This window comes from Oncorhynchus kisutch, linkage group LG27 (genome assembly GCF_002021735.2).
Source record: "Oncorhynchus kisutch isolate 150728-3 linkage group LG27, Okis_V2, whole genome shotgun sequence".
In the NCBI taxonomy this organism is placed as follows: domain Eukaryota; kingdom Metazoa; phylum Chordata; class Actinopteri; order Salmoniformes; family Salmonidae; genus Oncorhynchus; species Oncorhynchus kisutch.
The window spans coordinates 29,890,354-29,908,020 of record NC_034200.2 but is presented as its reverse complement, the minus strand read 5'-3'; the positions used below and the strand labels follow the sequence as shown (position 1 = coordinate 29,908,020).

Below are 17,667 nucleotides of genomic sequence, written 5' to 3'. Positions count from 1 at the left end.
ATGTTAATGGGGGCCTATTCGGCCCTCCTTTTCCTATAGTCCACAATCAGCTCCTTTGTCTTGCTTATACTTAGGGAGAGGTTGTTGAGACAAAGGAGCTGATTGAGTAGGTGTGTCCAGACTGACTGGTACTGTATGAAAAACATTTATTTTGTGCTGTGTCTAACAATCCAGAGAAAAAAAGCTGGTGAACAGGCTAACCCTATTATCGTTTTCTTCACCTCAACACAAACATCAAGTCAAAGACACAGAATGTCTCATGTTGCAGACTGTTTATGTGACAACACTATGTAGACAGACACACTTATCAATCACACTATAAACTGGGAGCATGCTGACCAATAAAAAGTGGCACCAGATTCACAAGGAGCGATGCATCACATTTAGGGTGGGTTATGGATAGAACAGCTACTCTACAAGTTCTTCTGTCACAGTGATGCTTTCCACAGAGGTTTATTTTTAGGGATCTAAACTCTAATAAAAAGGCATGGAAGCACACAGCAATGGGTTGTCACTTGACTAATTTCATAGTACAGTACATTTTGATACCATCTTTAAAAGGATCTCCATGGACCGGGTAGCAGTGCAGGCGACACACAGTTAAAGTTCAACTGCCTATGAGGTTAGCTGGTTTAAAACAGTCGGTCTTCCAAACCCAAATACTTTATCTTTAATACTTTATCTTTAAGTGCTTTAACATTAGCTCATATATCTACTGTAACACAGGGATCATACCTTGACAACACTAAGTCAGCCGTCAAATGAGGCCGTGAGCTAAAATTTCCCAATGCCGTCCACAACCACTAGAATTGCTGGTGTTCACAAGGCATTACTGTATAATTGCGAGCCCAGTAGGTTTAATGCATAGGGTGTACACGTGGTCCAAAACAAGACAACAAACACCACACTATGAAGGTGAATTAAAACAGTGCCGGACTACAGGAGGACATTAGATCATGGGGCGAGTCTCCGCCCACAGGAAGTAAGGTGCTAGATGTCGTGGAGGACTTCCAGCACCGTGGAGATGGACCAGGCCTGTGATTCGCAGCTGAAGGGACAGTACTGGCCATTCTCATTGGTCAGCTCTGGCAGACCCTTCCAGCTAGACCTTAGAGGGTAAGAAGAGACATGGATGAAAGTTCAAAGTGTGTGTGTGCGCAAATGTGTGTGTTAGTGTGTGTATTTACCTCTCCAGGTGGACATAATGCTGAGAGAGAATGCTCTTCACCAGGTACACTGTCTGTTCATAGGTCTCCTTCCCAAGCTTCTTGGCAAAATAGAGCTTTGCTCGCAGGAAGTACCCAATTGGCCATAGCCACTCCTAAAAAACAAACAAAAAGTAATTAAACCAATCAGATCAATTTAATACAACTTTATTTATACCCTCGGGAGCATTGACATAATAAAGTTAACAATAACTCCTAATTCAAGGTATAATACAACTCAATTCCTCAGTAAGGGACACTCACCGGTCCTTGGTGGTAGTTGAAACCTCTGGCCACGTTGTAGTTATCGTTGTCCAGGGCGTTGTCATAGACACCACAGTACACCATATCACTAGGGGAGAAATGTACTTGATGTCAGTATATGTGCCAGGAAAATAAGTATTGAAAATGAATCCGTTAATGAATAAGTATGAGTGGGGCCAGGAGTTTTTCTTGAACATATGACCTGAATAAGAAAACTCAGGGCCCTAGGTTCTCCTGGTCAGGTCCCATGGTGATGAGGGATAATGAGGTCTCTTACTCTGGGTCCAACGTCTTCATTCCCAGAGGTCCTAGCAGCTTCTTCTCAGCAATTCCCAGGGCCTTCCAGGCTCTCTCCACAGTGAACAACTCCGGAGCCTCAAGGACAGAATAGAGAACACCATTCAGGTCAACTTATTAACCCATAAGAGTTATTGTGAAGTGAAAACGTCTAGAAGCAAAAACAGCTCAGCCACGAAGTGGTAGGCCACACAAGTTCACAGAAACAAGACCGCCGAGTGCTGAAGCAGATAACGCGTAAAAATCATCTGTCCTCAGTTGCAACACTCACTACTGAGTTCCAAACTGCCTCTGGAAGCAACGTCAGCACAAGAACTGTTCATCGGGAGCTTCATGAAATGGGTTTCCATGGCCAAGTAGCCACACACAAGCTTTGCAGCCATTGGACTCTGGAGCACTCTGAAGTGGAAACGCGTTCTCTGGAGTGTGATCAAGCTTCACCATCTGGCAGTCCGACGGACTACCAATGACATTCTAGACGATTCTGTGCTTCCAACTTTGTGTAAGGCTCTTTCCCGTTTCAGCATGACAATGGCACCGTGCACAAAGCAAGGTCCATACGGAAATGATTTGTCGAGATCAGTGTGGAAGAACTTGACTGGCCTCAACAGAGCCCTGATCTGAACCCCATCGAACACCAACCTCATTAATGCTCGTGGCTGAATGGAAGTAAGTCCTCGCAGCAATGTTCCAACATCTAGTGAAAAGCCTTCCCAGAAGAGTGGAGGCTATTATAGCAGCAAAGGGGGGACCAATTCCAAATTGATCATAAATACAGTGTAGACATTGTTGATGTTGTTAATGACTATTGTAGCTGGAAATGGCAGATTTTTTATGGAATATCTACATAGGCATACAGAGGCCCATTGTCAGCCCATTACCCTTTGCAATTATGTTAGCACAGCTGAAAACTTTTGTACTAATTAAAGAAGCAATAAAGCTGGCCTTCTTTAGAAAAGTTGAGTATCTGGAGCGTCAGCATTTGTGGGTTCGATTACAGGCTCAAAATTGCCAGAAATAAAGACCTTTCTTCTGAAACTCGTCAGTCTATTCTTGTTCTGAGAAGTGAAGGCTATTCCATGTGAGAAATGGCCAAGAAACTGAAGATCTCGTACAACGCTGTGTACTACTCCCTTCACAGAACAGCACAAACGAGCTCTAACCAGAATAGAGAGAGAAGTGGGAGGCCCCAGTGCACAACTGAGCAAGAGGACAAGTACATTAGAGTGTCTAGTTTAAGAAACCTGTTGGGGCTAGGGGGCAGCATTTTCACTTTTGGATGAAAGGCGTGCCCAGAGTAAACTGCCTCCTACTCTTTCCCAGATGGGAATATATGCATATTATTATTACTGGTGGATAGAAAACACTAAAGTTTCTAAAACTGTTTGAATTATGTCTGTGGGTATAACAGAACTCATATGGCAGACAAAAACCTGAGAAGAAATCCAAACAGGAAGTGAGAACTCAATTTAGAAAACAGTGCCATTTGATGTCTATCTTAGATATGGATGAGCATGCACTTCCTAGGGCTTCCACAAGATGTCACCGTCTTTAGATTCTGGTTGTATGATTCTACTATAAAGGTGGGGCTCATAATAGCTCTTTGGGTGGGTGGTCTGGCAGAAAGCCTCGGTCTCATTGCGCGCGGTCACGAGAGAGTGTCCTCACGTTCCAATGCCTTTCTTCAGACAATGAAATTCTCCAGTTGGAACCTTATTGCTGATTAATGTTTAAAACATACTAAATATGGATTGCATACATCATTTGACTTTGAAGAAACAGAAGCCTCCTCAACTAGCAGCTTCATTAAATAGTACCCGCAAAACACCTGTCTCAACGTCAACAGTGAAGAGGCGACTCCGGGATGCTGGCCTTCTAGGCAGAGTTATTCTGTCCAGTGTCTGTTTTTTTGCCCATCTTAATCTTTTATTTTTTATTGGCCAGTCTGAGCTATGGCTTTTTCTTTGCAACTCTGCCTAGCAGTGATGGTTGCTGATAAATGGGCCTCTGTACGTCTATGTCGATATTCCATAAAAAAATCTGCCGTTTACAGCTACAATAGTCATTTACAACATCAATGTCTACACTGAAAAATGTTTAAAAAACATGTTTAAAAAATGTTTAAAAAACAAGGACATGTCTAAGTGACCCCAAACTTTTGAACGGTAGTGTATATGGGCTAAGGACCAGGGTTGGTGTCAATTCCATTTCAATTCAGTTAATGCTGGAAGAAAACTGAAATTCCAATGCTTCTCTATGAGAAAAAAACATGCAAAGGATTGAAGGAACGGGGCATGGGCTGATGCCACACTGATGGCAACTCACCACCACCATGGCAATGCAAAAGTTGGGCCTGAGCTGGTAGTCACACCAGGGGCTGGAGGCTCCGTGGCTGTCCTTGTAGATGCCTCTCTTGTGGACCAGGTCGGGGTGCTTCTCGTTGGGGTCCTTCTCGTCGTGGGACACATAGAAGTTCCTCTCAAAGTTGGCCAAGATCTTATGGTTCCACTCCTCATAGGAAACCTTCACCTCCTTACCTGCAAGGGAAACCAATCAAATAATAAAACATGTTTCATTATGTCTTATTAGTGAAACAATTGTCTCTGAGGGAGGGACATTGCACATGTATGTTTGCATACATGTCAATGTGTGTGTATGCCAGCACTGCTGGTGGATGTGTGTGTGTGTGTGTGTGTGTGTGTGTCCAGGCAGCACTCACCATCCCGGTGTATTTTCATGGAGCTGTGGGGGAACAGGCCCTTCTTATGGAGCTCCACCAGCCAGCGCACCGCAGACTTACTGAGGCCCACAATCTCCACCGCTGACCCATCTCTGGAGACACACAACCAGGGAGACAAGTCACATCAAATCAATTTAATATGCATTATTACATCTTTACAAACTTCAGGAGAAGCAGGAAAGACACCCAACTAAAACATACACTGGCTTTTCCCTTTTCCCTATTTTGGTTTAATTGTATTGTTTTGTAGGTTTAAAGGCCCAGAGCAGTCAAATGCTTGATTTTCCTGTATTTTATATACTATATTTCCACACCATGAGGTTGGAATAATACTGTGAAATTGTGAAAATGATGGTAATGCCCTTTTAGTGTAAGAGCTGTTTGAAAAGACCGGCTGAAATTTCAGCCTGTTTTGGTGGGATGGAATTTTGGCCTGCCTGGTGACTGGTAAATTAGTAAATAGACCAATAAGAAAGACCGTTCCAAACCTCTCAGACAAAAACAGCTCGTTTTCAGTTGTCCCCTCCCTACTCAGACAACTCCCAGACAGTCCTAGCAAAATTCTTGTTTGAGAAATTACTATTTGCTAAGAAGCTATTTTTAGTTTAATTTTGACCATTTTAATTAAATCACATTAAGGTGATTAAATGTTACCCAGAAATGATTTGATATTGAGATAAAAACAGCTGAATTGGACCTTTGAGAAATAGGGGTAAAGTGGATAGAGTCTTACCTGGGTGTTGCAGGCATGCCCTTGTTGCGAGCTTTGTCACTCTCTCCCATTTTGTCCATCCATGTTCCGCAGTTGAAGCGGTTGCCACCGTAAACAAAGCCAGTATCACGGTGCACTTTGGCCACAACATTGAAGCCTGGGAGCAAGGAGAATAATAACAATATACCATATTTGCTGAAGCAAGACAACAAGCAAGACAATGTGCACCTCATAACAAAAACCTTAAAGACCAAAAAGAGCCACTTGAAGGGAATAACAGGTGGCCCAGAGTTTTTCCTTGTCAGGTAACTTGGTCAGTAAAAACTCCTGGTACTACTTATTAACTCAAAGTGTGACCGATACGAGAGGTGACTAGACTGGCAAATTCACCCTCGTCCTTCATGTGCATGTCGATCTTTGGTCCTGCGTTGCGCTCTCTGAAGTCGATACCCTGCATGTGACGTTGCATGGCCTCGTGGATGACATCACACAAGGGCTGTGTGAGCAGGGACTGAAACACACAAGGATCAAGTTAGACTGTACCTGTGCGTGATGTACAGAGCCTTTAGAAATGTTTCACACCCCTTGACTTTTCCACATTTTGTTGTGTTACAGCCTGAATTTGAAATGGATTAAATTGAAATTTTGTGACACTGGCCTACACACAATACCCCATAGTGTCAATGTGGAAATGTTTGCAAATTAATAAAAAATGAGTCAATATTAGTCAATAAGTATTCACACCTTTGTTATGGCAAGCCTAAATAAGTTCAAGAGTAAAGATTTTCTTAACAAATCACATAAGTTGCATAGACATTGTTGAATGACTACCTCATCCCTGTACCCCACTGGTCCCTCAGTCGAATTTCAAACAGAGTCAACCACAAAGACCAGGGAGGTTTTCCAGTGCCTCGAAAACAATGGCACCTATTGGTAGATGAGTAAAAATAAAAAAGCATACATTCAAAAGATATCCCGTTGAGCATGGTGAAGTCCCGTTGAGCATGGTGAAGTCCCGTTGAGCATGGTGAAGTCCCGTTGAGCATGGTGAAGTCCCGTTGAGCATGGTGAAGTCCCGTTGAGCATGGTGAAGTCCCGTTGAGCATGGTGAAGTCCCGTTGAGCATGGTGAAGTCCCGTTGAGCATGGTGAAGTCCCGTTGAGCATGGTGAAGTCCCGTTGAGCATGGTGAAGTCCCGTTGAGCATGGTGAAGTCCCGTTGAGCATGGTGAAGTCCCGTTGAGCATGGTGAAGTCCCGTTGAGCATGGTGAAGTCCCGTTGAGCATGGTGAAGTCCCGTTGAGCATGGTGAAGTCCCGTTGAGCATGGTGAAGTTATTAATTCATTGTTTATTTTTATTGAACAGAATAAACATATTCCAAAACATTCCTATTTGCCACAATGCAAGTAATACTGCAAAAATGCGGCAATTCACTTTTTGTCCTGAATACAACGTGTTATATCTGCGGCATATCCAACACAACACATAACTGAATACCACTCTACATATTTTTAAGCATAGTGGTGGATGCATCATGTTATATGTATGTTTGTAATCGTTAAGGACAAGGGAGGTTTTGTAGGATAAGAAAGAAACGGAATGGAGCTAAGCACAGGCAAAATCCTAGAGGAATACCTTGTTCACCAAGGAAACCTGGCTTTCCCACAGACACTGGGAGATTAATTCACCTTTCAGCAGGACAATAACATAAAACACAACGCTAAATCTACACTAGAGATGCTTACATAGAAGACTGACTATCCCTGAATGTCTGAGTTACAGTTTTGACTTAAATCTACATGAAAACCTATGGCAAGACCTGAAAATTTTCCCTCACAATTCCATGGAATCCAATTGGAAGTTACAGTCGTCTCATCGATGCAACTCCCGTACAGACTCGGGAGAGGCGAAGGTCGAGAGCCGTGCATCCTCCGAAACACAACCCAACCAAGCCGCACCGCTTCTTGACACAATGCCCACTTAACCAGGAAGCCAGCCGCACCAATGTGTCAGAGGAAACACAGTGCACCTGGCCACAGTGTCAGAGTGCACTGCGCCTGGCCCGCCACAGGAGTCGCTAGTGCGCGATGGGACAAGGACATCCCTGCCGACCAAACCCTGCCCTATCCTGGACGACGCTGGGCCAATTGTGTGCCACCCCATGGGTCTCCCGGTCGTGGCACACGGTCGCCGGCTGCGACAGAGCCTGGACTCGAACCCAGAATCTCTAGTGGCACAGCTAGCACTGCGATGCAGTGCCTTAGACCACGGCGACACTCGGGAGGCCGGAAAGCACTTAGAAACTTAATCGCTGCCAAAGGTGCTTATACAAATGTGTCATTGTACACTGATGAGTCATGTTATGTTCTTTTAAATTCACAATTTGGATCAGTCCACAGCCTCAGAGGATCTAAATAATTTCCCTAACCTCTGGATTACAACCTCATTAAGTGTACTATATTACGTATTGGATCACAATTATTATTATTATTTTTTACATTTGACATTACCATGTAGTTTACCAATAAAATGGTCTGACGGTGAAGTGGGCATAATAGGTATTCATATCCCGAAATAAATACATTTACTTGTTCACTGACAGGGATGTCGCTCAAAATTTGAGCGAAAAGCCCCTTGTGCATATTGAACATTTTAGGGATCTTTTATTTCCGCTCCTGAAACATCGGACCATGTTGCGTTTATATTTTTGTTCAGTATATAAATTGCAGCATTTCCGCAAAAATGGAAGAGGCAAGCGGAAAGGGGAGGAGGTAAGGAACTTGTCTGTCGGCCCTAGATTAAAAAACAAAACTGGTTAAAGAAAATTGTGATAAATAAAGAATTATACAAGTTTAATTTAAGGACCCAAAAAATGACAGCTGTGCCATACAGATGGCAAAACAGTTGGAAAGAGATTTTCGATGTACCGATTCCATGGCACATGGTTAATGAACTGATACACAATTTTTTTTGAGTTTTTTCATTCGATTTTGGTGCAAAGAGACAGAATCATTAGATCACTTGTTTTGGTACTGCCCATAGGATGCTTGTTTTCAGTCACAGGTTCAGGAATGGCTGAAGAATTACAACATTTATTTGGAGGCAATTCTGCAAATAGCACTGCTGTGTGATATGAAAACTCCTAGTCAATTGATCAATAATATAATAATTCTCTTAGCAAAACATTTGATCTTTAATTTACAATCTGTAGAATCTATGAGAATAGAAAGGTTCAGGACCTTCGTGAAACATCACAGCACAATTGAAAAATACTGTATATACCAAATAGAATATTTAACAAAAAATATATGGGGGATTGAAAATGATGCAGATAATTACAATCTATTTGCAATACTTAAAGCTAGTCTACCCCCAAAGAATCTATTGACTCAGGGGTGTGAATACTTATGTAAATGAGATATTTCTGTATTTCATTTTCAATAAATTAGCTACAATTTCTAAAATCATGTTTTCACTTTGTCATTATGGGGTATTATGTGCAGATGGCTGAGCGAAAAACATTTTTTTCAGGCAGTAACAACAAAATGTGGAATAAGTCTAGGGGTAAGACTACTTTCTGAAGGCACTGTATGTTTGTGTGGACCTGTATGTGTTTATGGATATGTGTGTCTCTATTTGTGCATGTGAGAGTGTGTGGGTGGGAAAGAGAGAGAGAGATGGAGTGTGTGTGTGTGTGACAAAGAGAGATAGATGGAGAGTGTATGTATGTGTTTATGCATGTGTGTTCGTGTCTGATGTGTACACATGGGTGTGTGTGTGTGAGAGAGAGAGGCATGTGTGTGTATGCATAATGTATATGTATAGATATGACCTACCGGAGTGCCAGAGACCTGGGGCTCAGAGTCGTCACGGGGGTACATCCTGACCACAGGGCAGCGGAGGATGGCAATGCCCTCGGGCACCAAGGTACAGTAGTCCTGGATGCACTGCAGCCACCACCACACAGCATCACGGCAGTTGAAGCGGGCACAGATGCCCTCGCCCAACAGGTTGGGGATAAGACCGTGTCTCAGGGTGCCTGCAAATGCCAGGATGATGTTTCTGTAGGAAAAAGAGACATCCAATGAATATATCAACTGTACTCCAGTGTAATATCCAGTGGTGGAAAAAGTACCCAATTGTCATAAAAATAGTAAAGACACCTTAATAGAAAATGACTCAAGTGAAAATCACCCAGTAAAATACTACTTTAGTAAAAGTCTAAAAGTATTTGGTTTTAAATATACTTAAGTATCAAAAGTAAATGTAATTGCTAAAAGATACTTAAGTGTTAAAATTAAAAGTATAAATCATTTTAAATTCCTTATATTAAGCAAACCTGACGCCATCATTTTCTTTCTTGTTTTTTAAATTTACGGATAGCCACGGGCACAGACAGAATTTACAAACAATCATGTGTGTTTAGTGAGTCCGTCAGATCAGATGCAGTAGGGATGACAAGGGATATTCTCTTGATAAGTGCATGAATTTCACAATTTTCCTGTCCTAAACATTCAAAATGGAACGAGTACTTTTGGGTGTCAGGGAAAATATATGCAGGAAAAATAACATTATTTCTTGAAGAATGTAGTGAAGTAAAAGTTGTCAAAAACATCGATAGTAAAGTACAGATACCCTCAAAAAACTACTTAAGTAGTACTCTAAAGTATTTTCACTTAAATACTTTACACCACTGGTTATATATTTTCTAATAGCTAAGAAGTTCAATTAGGATACTACTACAGTACAGACAGAATACACACCTAGCCTCCAGGTGACGACCAGTGACCAGCATGAGTCCACGCAGAGCAATGAAGGTGTCCCGGCCCCAGCAGCGGAAGATTCCAGAGGAGAAGTGAGGCAGACCTGTGAAACAGGAAGGTAGAGATGAATAAAGGAAGAAGACGTTCAAATGAAGCTGAAATTCTAACACCAATTCTCAAAACGGTACCGAGACACAAATAGGACTTTGTCAGCTGACAGCTACTGGATTGGACTGAAGCTTGTAGAATTGTGTCAGCTTAAAAATACCAAGCGACTGACTACAATAGACCATTTTGCTGACCAACAATAGACTTAAACACCACTTATTGGTTTCGTGAATATCAACAGAGAAGAATTATGGTTATTAGGTTGGCATCCGACTACTGTTTACAGAAGTAGAATAGAATATATAATAGAAATTGGTTGTTGCTAGGCAGACCTGCGGCCAGGGAGATGCAGCACTGCTCCTTCTTGCCGGTGTCCTTGTTGAGGCGGTAGGGGACGTCGGGTAGTTCCAGGGACAAGGGGGGCAGAGCCGGGAAACTTCCCACACCACCCATCTGGACCGAGCCCAGAGCTAGCAGTTTGACAAAGGTCGAGCCGTTCTGGACGAAACTGAAAGAGACAGAAACCAGAAAAAAACATGGTTTTACATAAAACAATATTGTGCACCATTACTGGACAAAACTGAAGACGCCACGAGAAAATACATATGTTGTAAAAAAGGATAGAGGTTAAAAGTTATTGTCAAAAACATTTAATGGTATGGTTCCGGGTTTCGGCATAAATACCCTTAAAGGTGCAGGGCCTTTTTTAATACAAATATTCTCACTAAATCTAATAATTTAAGAATATTCCATTCTTCTATTGCATCATTTCCGCAATGTATGTTGGGTATGAGATAAACGTTATAGGGTTGTTTGTGTGAGACATCCAGGTGCAAGATTTTAATTTGACCAGTTTCTCACAGCTTCAGGAAATCTGAATTATGTGTGGCTTATAATTAATGGAGATTTTTGTAGGGGTTGTTACATAATTAGAACAATTAAAGTCTGAAATGTGTAAGTGTAAATTACAAACATTAGAATCTTTTTAAAACCTTGAATACACTAGAAGTTTGCATTTCCTGCAACATTGTGATCAAATTAAGATCCTAAATTTGTACCTGGACATCTTGTTGAAGGTGGTGTCAAGAGCCGTGGTGTAGACTCCCACTAAAATGGCATCAAAGTAGCAGGGGATGAGATAGCGAGGGATGTGCTTCAGATAATGGAACATCGCCTTGAGCCACTTCCCCACCTGGAAACAACACATGTTATCTGGATAACACCAAACTCAAAGATTATGACAACGGAAAATGGTGACAATGATGATAATCATCTTCCTATTATCATACTGCTACCACAGTGGTTGATTTAAAACTCAGGTCTTAGACCTTAGCTGGGCTGAGTTGTAGGATTAATTTCTATTTACAATAATCATTGTCAAGTTCAGACCATCTTGTTTGTCTACTTCTTACCATCATAAGGCCTATAAAAAAATCTAAATGGGATTCATTCATTCAGTTTAAATGACTGTCACTCAAACCGCTCACCTCTCCTAGAGCGCCACTGTGGCACACCAGCCTGTTACTGACGTAGTCGATCATCCAGTCCCCCTGTCTCAGGTTGTCACACACCGGGTGACCCAGGTCGTTCTTGGGACGAATGTCCGCCATCACTGACAGAAGACCTGTATGAACACAATGAATCCCGTTTTCAATGTCTAAGTCCAGTTTCATTCAGCAATATGTGTACAGCTGCTTGTAGACACAGCTCTAGGATGAGCTAACCAACTCAAATCCTAACCTTAACCATTGTGGGGGATGGAAAAATATCTGACCCTGTATCAGTGGTTGGGGCAACTTCCACAATGTGTGCTGACCAGGGTTAGGATTAAATCAGTCAATTCAGGAAGTAAACTGTAAAATTCTAATTTACTCTGAATTGCCCGAATTTAAATGGAATTGACCCCAATCCTGGTGCTGACTGGACCACCTCACTGTGCACTGGGGCAAAATTGGGCTCCCGAGTGGCGCAGCGGTCTAAGGCACTGCATCTCATCCAGGTTCGAATCCAGGCTGTATCACAACCAGCCGTGATTGGGAGTCCCATAGGGCGGGGGACATTTTGCCCAACATCGTCCGGGTTTGGCTGGGGTACAGTAGGATATCATTGTAAATAAGAATTAGTTCTTAACTGACTTGCCTAGTTAAATAAAGGTTAAATACATTTTTTTTTAAACTGTACCTTGCAGGCCACCGTACTTGAAGCTGGTCCAGGAAGGGATGTTGTAGCAGCCTCCTCCGTCCTCCTGTTCCTCAGAGTCACAGCGGAACAGCAGCATGTTCATGTCGCCCAGAGTCAGCTTAGACATGATCCTGAATGGGGACAGAAGATGGAGTCACAGAACATTAGAACACACCCACCTGAGAGCACAACTGGAGACGACAGAGCCCTGCTGATCAGTATTTCAACACGTACTGTATGGACACAATTCATCACTATACAAATATATAGCCACCAGGAAAAATCAAACATACGCTTACAATGGCTTGAAAGGTAACGCTTTTCCAATACACTTGGCGAGTGAATTCGGAAAGTATTCAGACCTTCACTTTTTCCACATTTTGTTACGTTAAAGCCGTATTCTAAAATTGATTAAATTGTTTTTTTCCCCCTCATCGATCTACACACAATACCCCATAAAACCAGATTTGGAATAACTGAAATATCACATTTACATAAGTATTCAGACCCTATACTCAGTACCCTATACCCATGACAGGTTGCAGTTGTAAATGAGAACTTGTTCTCAACTGGCCTACTTGGTTAAATAAAGGTGAAATAAAAAAAAATACTTTGTTTAAGCAGCGACTACAGCCTCCAGTATGGGTATGACACTACAAGCTTGGCACATCTGTATTTGGGGAGTTTCTCTCATTCTTCTCTGCAGATCCTCTCAAGCTCTGTAAGGTTGGATGGGGAGCGTCGCTGCACAACCATTTTGTTGTCCTATTGGAAGGTGAACCTTCGCCCCCAGTCTGAGGTCCTGAGTGCTCTGGAGCAGGTTTTCATCTCTCTGTACTTTACTCCCCTCATCATCTTTCCCTCGATCCTGACTAGTCTCCCAGTCCCTGCCGCTGAAAAACATCCCCACAGCATGATGCTGCCACCACCATGCTTCACCGTAGGGATGGTCCCAGGTTTCCTCCAGACGGGACGCTTGGCATTCAGGCCACAGGTTTCAATCTTGGTTTCATCAAACCAGAGAATCTTGTTTCTGATGGTCTGAGAGTCATTTATGTTCCTTTTGGCAAACTCCAAGCGGATGTCATGTGACTTTTACTGAGGAGTGGCTTCTGTCTGGCCACTCTACCATAAAGGCCTGATTGGTGGAGTGCTACAGAGATGGTTGTCTTCTGGAAGTTTCTTCCATCTCCATACGAGGAACTCTATCAGAGTGACCATCAGGCTCTTGGTCACCTCCCTGACCAAGGCCATTCTCCCCCTGATTGCTCAGTTTGGTCAGGCAGCCAGCTCTAGGAAGAGTCTCCAAACTTCTTCCATTTAAGAATGATGGAGGCCACGGTGTTCTTGCGGACCTTCAATGCTGCAGAACTTTTTTGGTACCCTTCCCCAGATCTGTGCCTCAACACAATCCTGTCTTTGATCTCCACGGACAAATCCCCTTTGATGTCATGGCTTGGTTTTTGCTCTGACATGTGCTGTCAACTGTGGAACCTTACATAGACAGGTGTGTGCCTTTCCAAATCATGTCCAATCAATTGAATGTACCACAGGTGGACTCCAATCAAGTTCTAGAAACATCTCAAGGATGATCAACGGACACACGATGTACCTGAGCTCAATTTCGAGTCTCATAGTAAAGGGTCTGAATACTTATATAAATGTGATATTTACATATTTTATTTTTAATACATTTGCAAAAATGTCTAAAAACCTGTTCTCGCTGTAATTATTATGTGTAGATTGACTCAGAAATGTTTTTGTTTAATCCATTTTAGAATAAGGCTGTAATGTAACAAAATGTGGAAAAAGTCATGGAGCCTGATAACTTTCCCGAATGCACTGTTTATGTTTGCAATGCAGTGTGTGTGTGTAAAGTTACATTTGTGTGTTTTTGTGTGATGTATACTCACTGTGCCAGTGGTGTCTCCAGTATGGTTGGTGTGTGCTGGTCAGGCAGACTGCCAGGCTTGTACTTGGGGCTGAATTGGATCAGGTGATGTCTGATGACTCCCACCAGCCCCTGAGCCTTAGGGTCCAGACTCACCCTGGTGAGGGAAACACATATACACATCCAGTCAAAAGTTTTAGAACACCTACTCATTCAAGGGTTTTTCTTTAATAGTGAAGACATCAAAACTATGAAATAACACATATGGAATCATATAGTAACCAAAAAAGTGTTACACCAATCAAAAATATTTTATATTTGAGATTCTTCAAATAGCCACCCTTTTGCCTTGATGACAGCTTTGCACACTCTTGGCATTCTCTCAACCAAGCTTCATGAGGTAATCACCTGGAATGCATTTCAATTAACAGGTGTGCCTTCTCAAAAGTGAATTTATGGAATTTCTTTCCTTCTTAATGTGTTCCAGCCAATCAGTTGTGTTGTGACAAGGTCAGGGTGGTTACAGAAGATAGCACTATTTGGTAAAAGACTAAGTTCATATTATGGCAAGAACTGCTCAAATAAGCAAAGAGAAACGACAGTCCATCATTACTTTAAGACATGAAGGTCAGTCAATACGGAACATAAAGAACTTGAAACTTTCTTCAGGTGCAGTCGCAAAAACCATCAAGCACTATGATGAAACTGGCTCTCATGAGGAACTTCACAGGAATGGAAGACCCAGAGTTACCTCTGCTGCAGAGGATTAGTTCATTAGAGTTACCAGCCTCAGAAATTGCAGCCCAAATAAATGCTTCACAGAGTTCAAGTAACAGACACATCTCAACATCTACTGTTCAGAGGAAACTGCAGTGATCGGGCCTTCATGGTCGAATTGCTGCATTGAAACCACTACTAAAGGACACCAATAATAAGAAGATAATTTCTTGGGCCTACAAACACGAGAAATGGACATCAGACTGGTGGAAATGTGTCCTTTGGTCTGGAGTCCAAATTGGAGATTTTTGGTTCCAACCGCCATGTTTTTGTGAAATGCTGTGGGTGAGCGGATGATCTCTGCATGTGAATTTCACACTTAAAGTTTCGACAAGCAAGCTGTCTTCATCAGGGTATAATCACAAACACTGCAGGGTGACTCATTTAAATAGTGTCAAAAGACACACAGGTGTCGTAATCATGGCCAAGTATGGCCTAATATCATTGGTTATTTCGCAAATATTAAATTGGCATACAAAGAACAGCATACAAAAAACAAATGGATAGCATGCGATCATAGATTCATTTGACTACACAAGCTTACAAACAATTACAATGGCAAAACTCACAATAATCACAAGAATGGCTTCAGATCAAAGTCTACGTTGTTGAGACCAAGGGAGCAAGACACACTTAGAATTCAAGGCACACTTAACCAGCATGGCTAACACAGCATTCTGCAGTGATACGCCATCCCATCTGGTTTGGGCTTAGTGGGACTATCATTTGTTTTTCTACAGGACAATAATCCAACACACCTCCAGGCTATGTAATGGCTATTTTACCAAGAAGGTGAGTGATGAGTGCTGCATCAGATGACCTGGCGTCCACAATCCTCCGACCTAACCGATTTGGGGTCAGGCTAGGAGACATACTGTACAGGCTCTTCAAGGCTGGAGAGATTCCTGGATTTATGCCATGAAAGGTCAGCCAAAAGCTAGAGGGAAAGGTTTCTTCCTTCGAGACGAATTTGAACCAGCAACCTAAGGACCTCTGCTATTTTACCTACAGTCCTCTGCTCTACCAACTGAGCTATCGAAGGGGTGCAGAGTCAACAGTATTATCTGTGAGTTGTGAGTGGACAATAGGGACTAAACAACAGTGTACAATAGGGAGCCAAACTGGCCAGAGAATATCCCTCATTGGTGTGTGTTACAGTAGACTATGCCTTTACCTCCCTTCTCACCTCATTTGCTCACATTGTATATAGACTTGTTTATACTGCATTATTGACTGTATGTTTGTTTTTACTCCATGTGTAACTCTGTGTCGTTTTATCTGTCGAACTGCTTTGCTTTATCTTGGCCAGGTCGCAATTGTAAATGAGAACTTGTTCTCAACTTGCCTACCTGGTTAAATAAAGGTAAAATAAATAAATAAATAAAAATGCTTTGAAATTCTATTTAATGGGTGTATATATTGGTCTGCTCATCATGACCTCTGACCTGAAAGCGATGACGCTGCCAGGGGTGAGGCGCTCGAAGATGATCTCCTGGACAAACTCACTGCTGCCCTTAGACGTCACACCTGCGTGTTTTACAACACCACTATCTTTCAGCTGGAGTGACAGGGGACACAGAAGACCAGGGGTAAGTAATGTTTCGCTACCACATAAAACAGTATGATGGTCCACAATGGGCGATTGAGAGGAGAGTTGAGGACAATTATGAAATGGCTTTTGCTGGTCTATATAACCAAATATTGTGTGTAGATTGAGGAGGATTTTATTGTTCATACATTTTAGAATAAGGCTGTAACGTAACAAAATGTGGAAAAAGTCAAAGGGTCTGAATATTTTCCAAATGTACTGTAAACTAAATGGCATTCTACAGAAACTGACAAACATTCCAGACAGAATACAGACACAATACCAGCTTGTGAAATGTAACCAGATGCCACTGAAGCTTCTTGTTTTTCAAGACTCAGTCTGAAAATGGATTTGTTTGGTTTGAGAGGAAATATTTGTCACAAGGCGATCTTTACTGCTCAAGCCCATTGTGACAGGAGGCCTAAACAACTAATTATTACCCACATTCCCAGCGTCACGTCACCTGGATGTGCTCCTTAATCTCCACGGTGTACTCCGGCATGCCGTTGATGTACTTCTCGCACTTCTTGTAGGTGCCGGCTTGCCGGTCAATGATACGCGCCTCCAGAATGACCTCCTCAATTTTACCTGGAGATGGAGAGAGATGAAGGGGATTGTGTTAAAATAGTAGGTGCATCCAGGTCAGTAGTGTTCTCCTGTGCCTCTCTTGACATTTTTTTCTCTCCAATTATACTGGTTTTAAATTATCCCTGACTAAGATGGCTGCTGTTATCAGCACATTCTAGAGTTCTGAAGATGAATGACATAGGCCACTCAAGTATAATTGTATTTTTATAGATAGCCCATTCTGAGGACAGTGTCTTGTTTATGGTAACAGTGAAGCATCACACCAGGGATAAACATGGGTGGAACCTCCTTCCTGTACTGGTGGTGTTTGGGGTTATGGAAGGCAGTGCGACACACAGCCACCACAGACTGGTGGGTGCTGGGACAGTGACGTGTCACCGCTACAATGTCCTCGTCCACCTGGTCAACGTACACCTAGGAGAGGGCCAGGGGATAAGCAGTGTTACAAACAACTTTTATCAGGCAAATACATGTCCACATTCACACACACATACATACTGACCTGAATACTTTAGGGCCAAAATGATCCTTTGGTTATTATCGACTCCTCTTC

The 17,667-nt window shown here is 42.4% G+C and overlaps 1 protein-coding gene across 5 annotated transcripts in view; it reads right to left on the bottom strand.

The window, feature by feature from the left end:
* Window positions 1-255: 255 nt before the first annotated feature.
* agla (amylo-alpha-1, 6-glucosidase, 4-alpha-glucanotransferase a) overlaps window positions 256-17,667 on the bottom strand; it is a 29,261-nt gene continuing 11,849 nt past the window's right edge. For 2 of the 5 annotated variants that reach the window (XM_031806532.1, XM_031806533.1), the window contains exons 17-34: window positions 17,378-17,528; window positions 16,990-17,114; window positions 16,384-16,496; window positions 14,184-14,318; window positions 12,271-12,401; window positions 11,577-11,713; window positions 11,148-11,281; window positions 10,422-10,597; window positions 9,982-10,084; window positions 9,055-9,280; window positions 5,609-5,729; window positions 5,240-5,375; window positions 4,486-4,598; window positions 4,092-4,303; window positions 1,747-1,844; window positions 1,470-1,557; window positions 1,188-1,321; window positions 991-1,108 (exon numbers count right to left, since the gene is read on the bottom strand). In XM_031806532.1, coding sequence (XP_031662392.1) covers window positions 991-1,108; window positions 1,188-1,321; window positions 1,470-1,557; window positions 1,747-1,844; window positions 4,092-4,303; window positions 4,486-4,598; window positions 5,240-5,375; window positions 5,609-5,729; window positions 9,055-9,280; window positions 9,982-10,084; window positions 10,422-10,597; window positions 11,148-11,281; window positions 11,577-11,713; window positions 12,271-12,401; window positions 14,184-14,318; window positions 16,384-16,496; window positions 16,990-17,114; window positions 17,378-17,528 — 2,451 coding nt within the window. Of the gene's footprint in view, window positions 1,109-1,187; window positions 1,322-1,469; window positions 1,558-1,746; window positions 1,845-4,091; window positions 4,304-4,485; window positions 4,599-5,239; window positions 5,376-5,608; window positions 5,730-6,179; window positions 9,281-9,981; window positions 10,085-10,421; window positions 10,598-11,147; window positions 11,282-11,576; window positions 11,714-12,270; window positions 12,402-14,183; window positions 14,319-16,383; window positions 16,497-16,989; window positions 17,115-17,377; window positions 17,529-17,667 lie in introns of all 5 variants that reach the window. The other 3 variants (XM_020462906.2, XR_004205734.1, XM_020462904.2) reach the window with 3 other exon arrangements.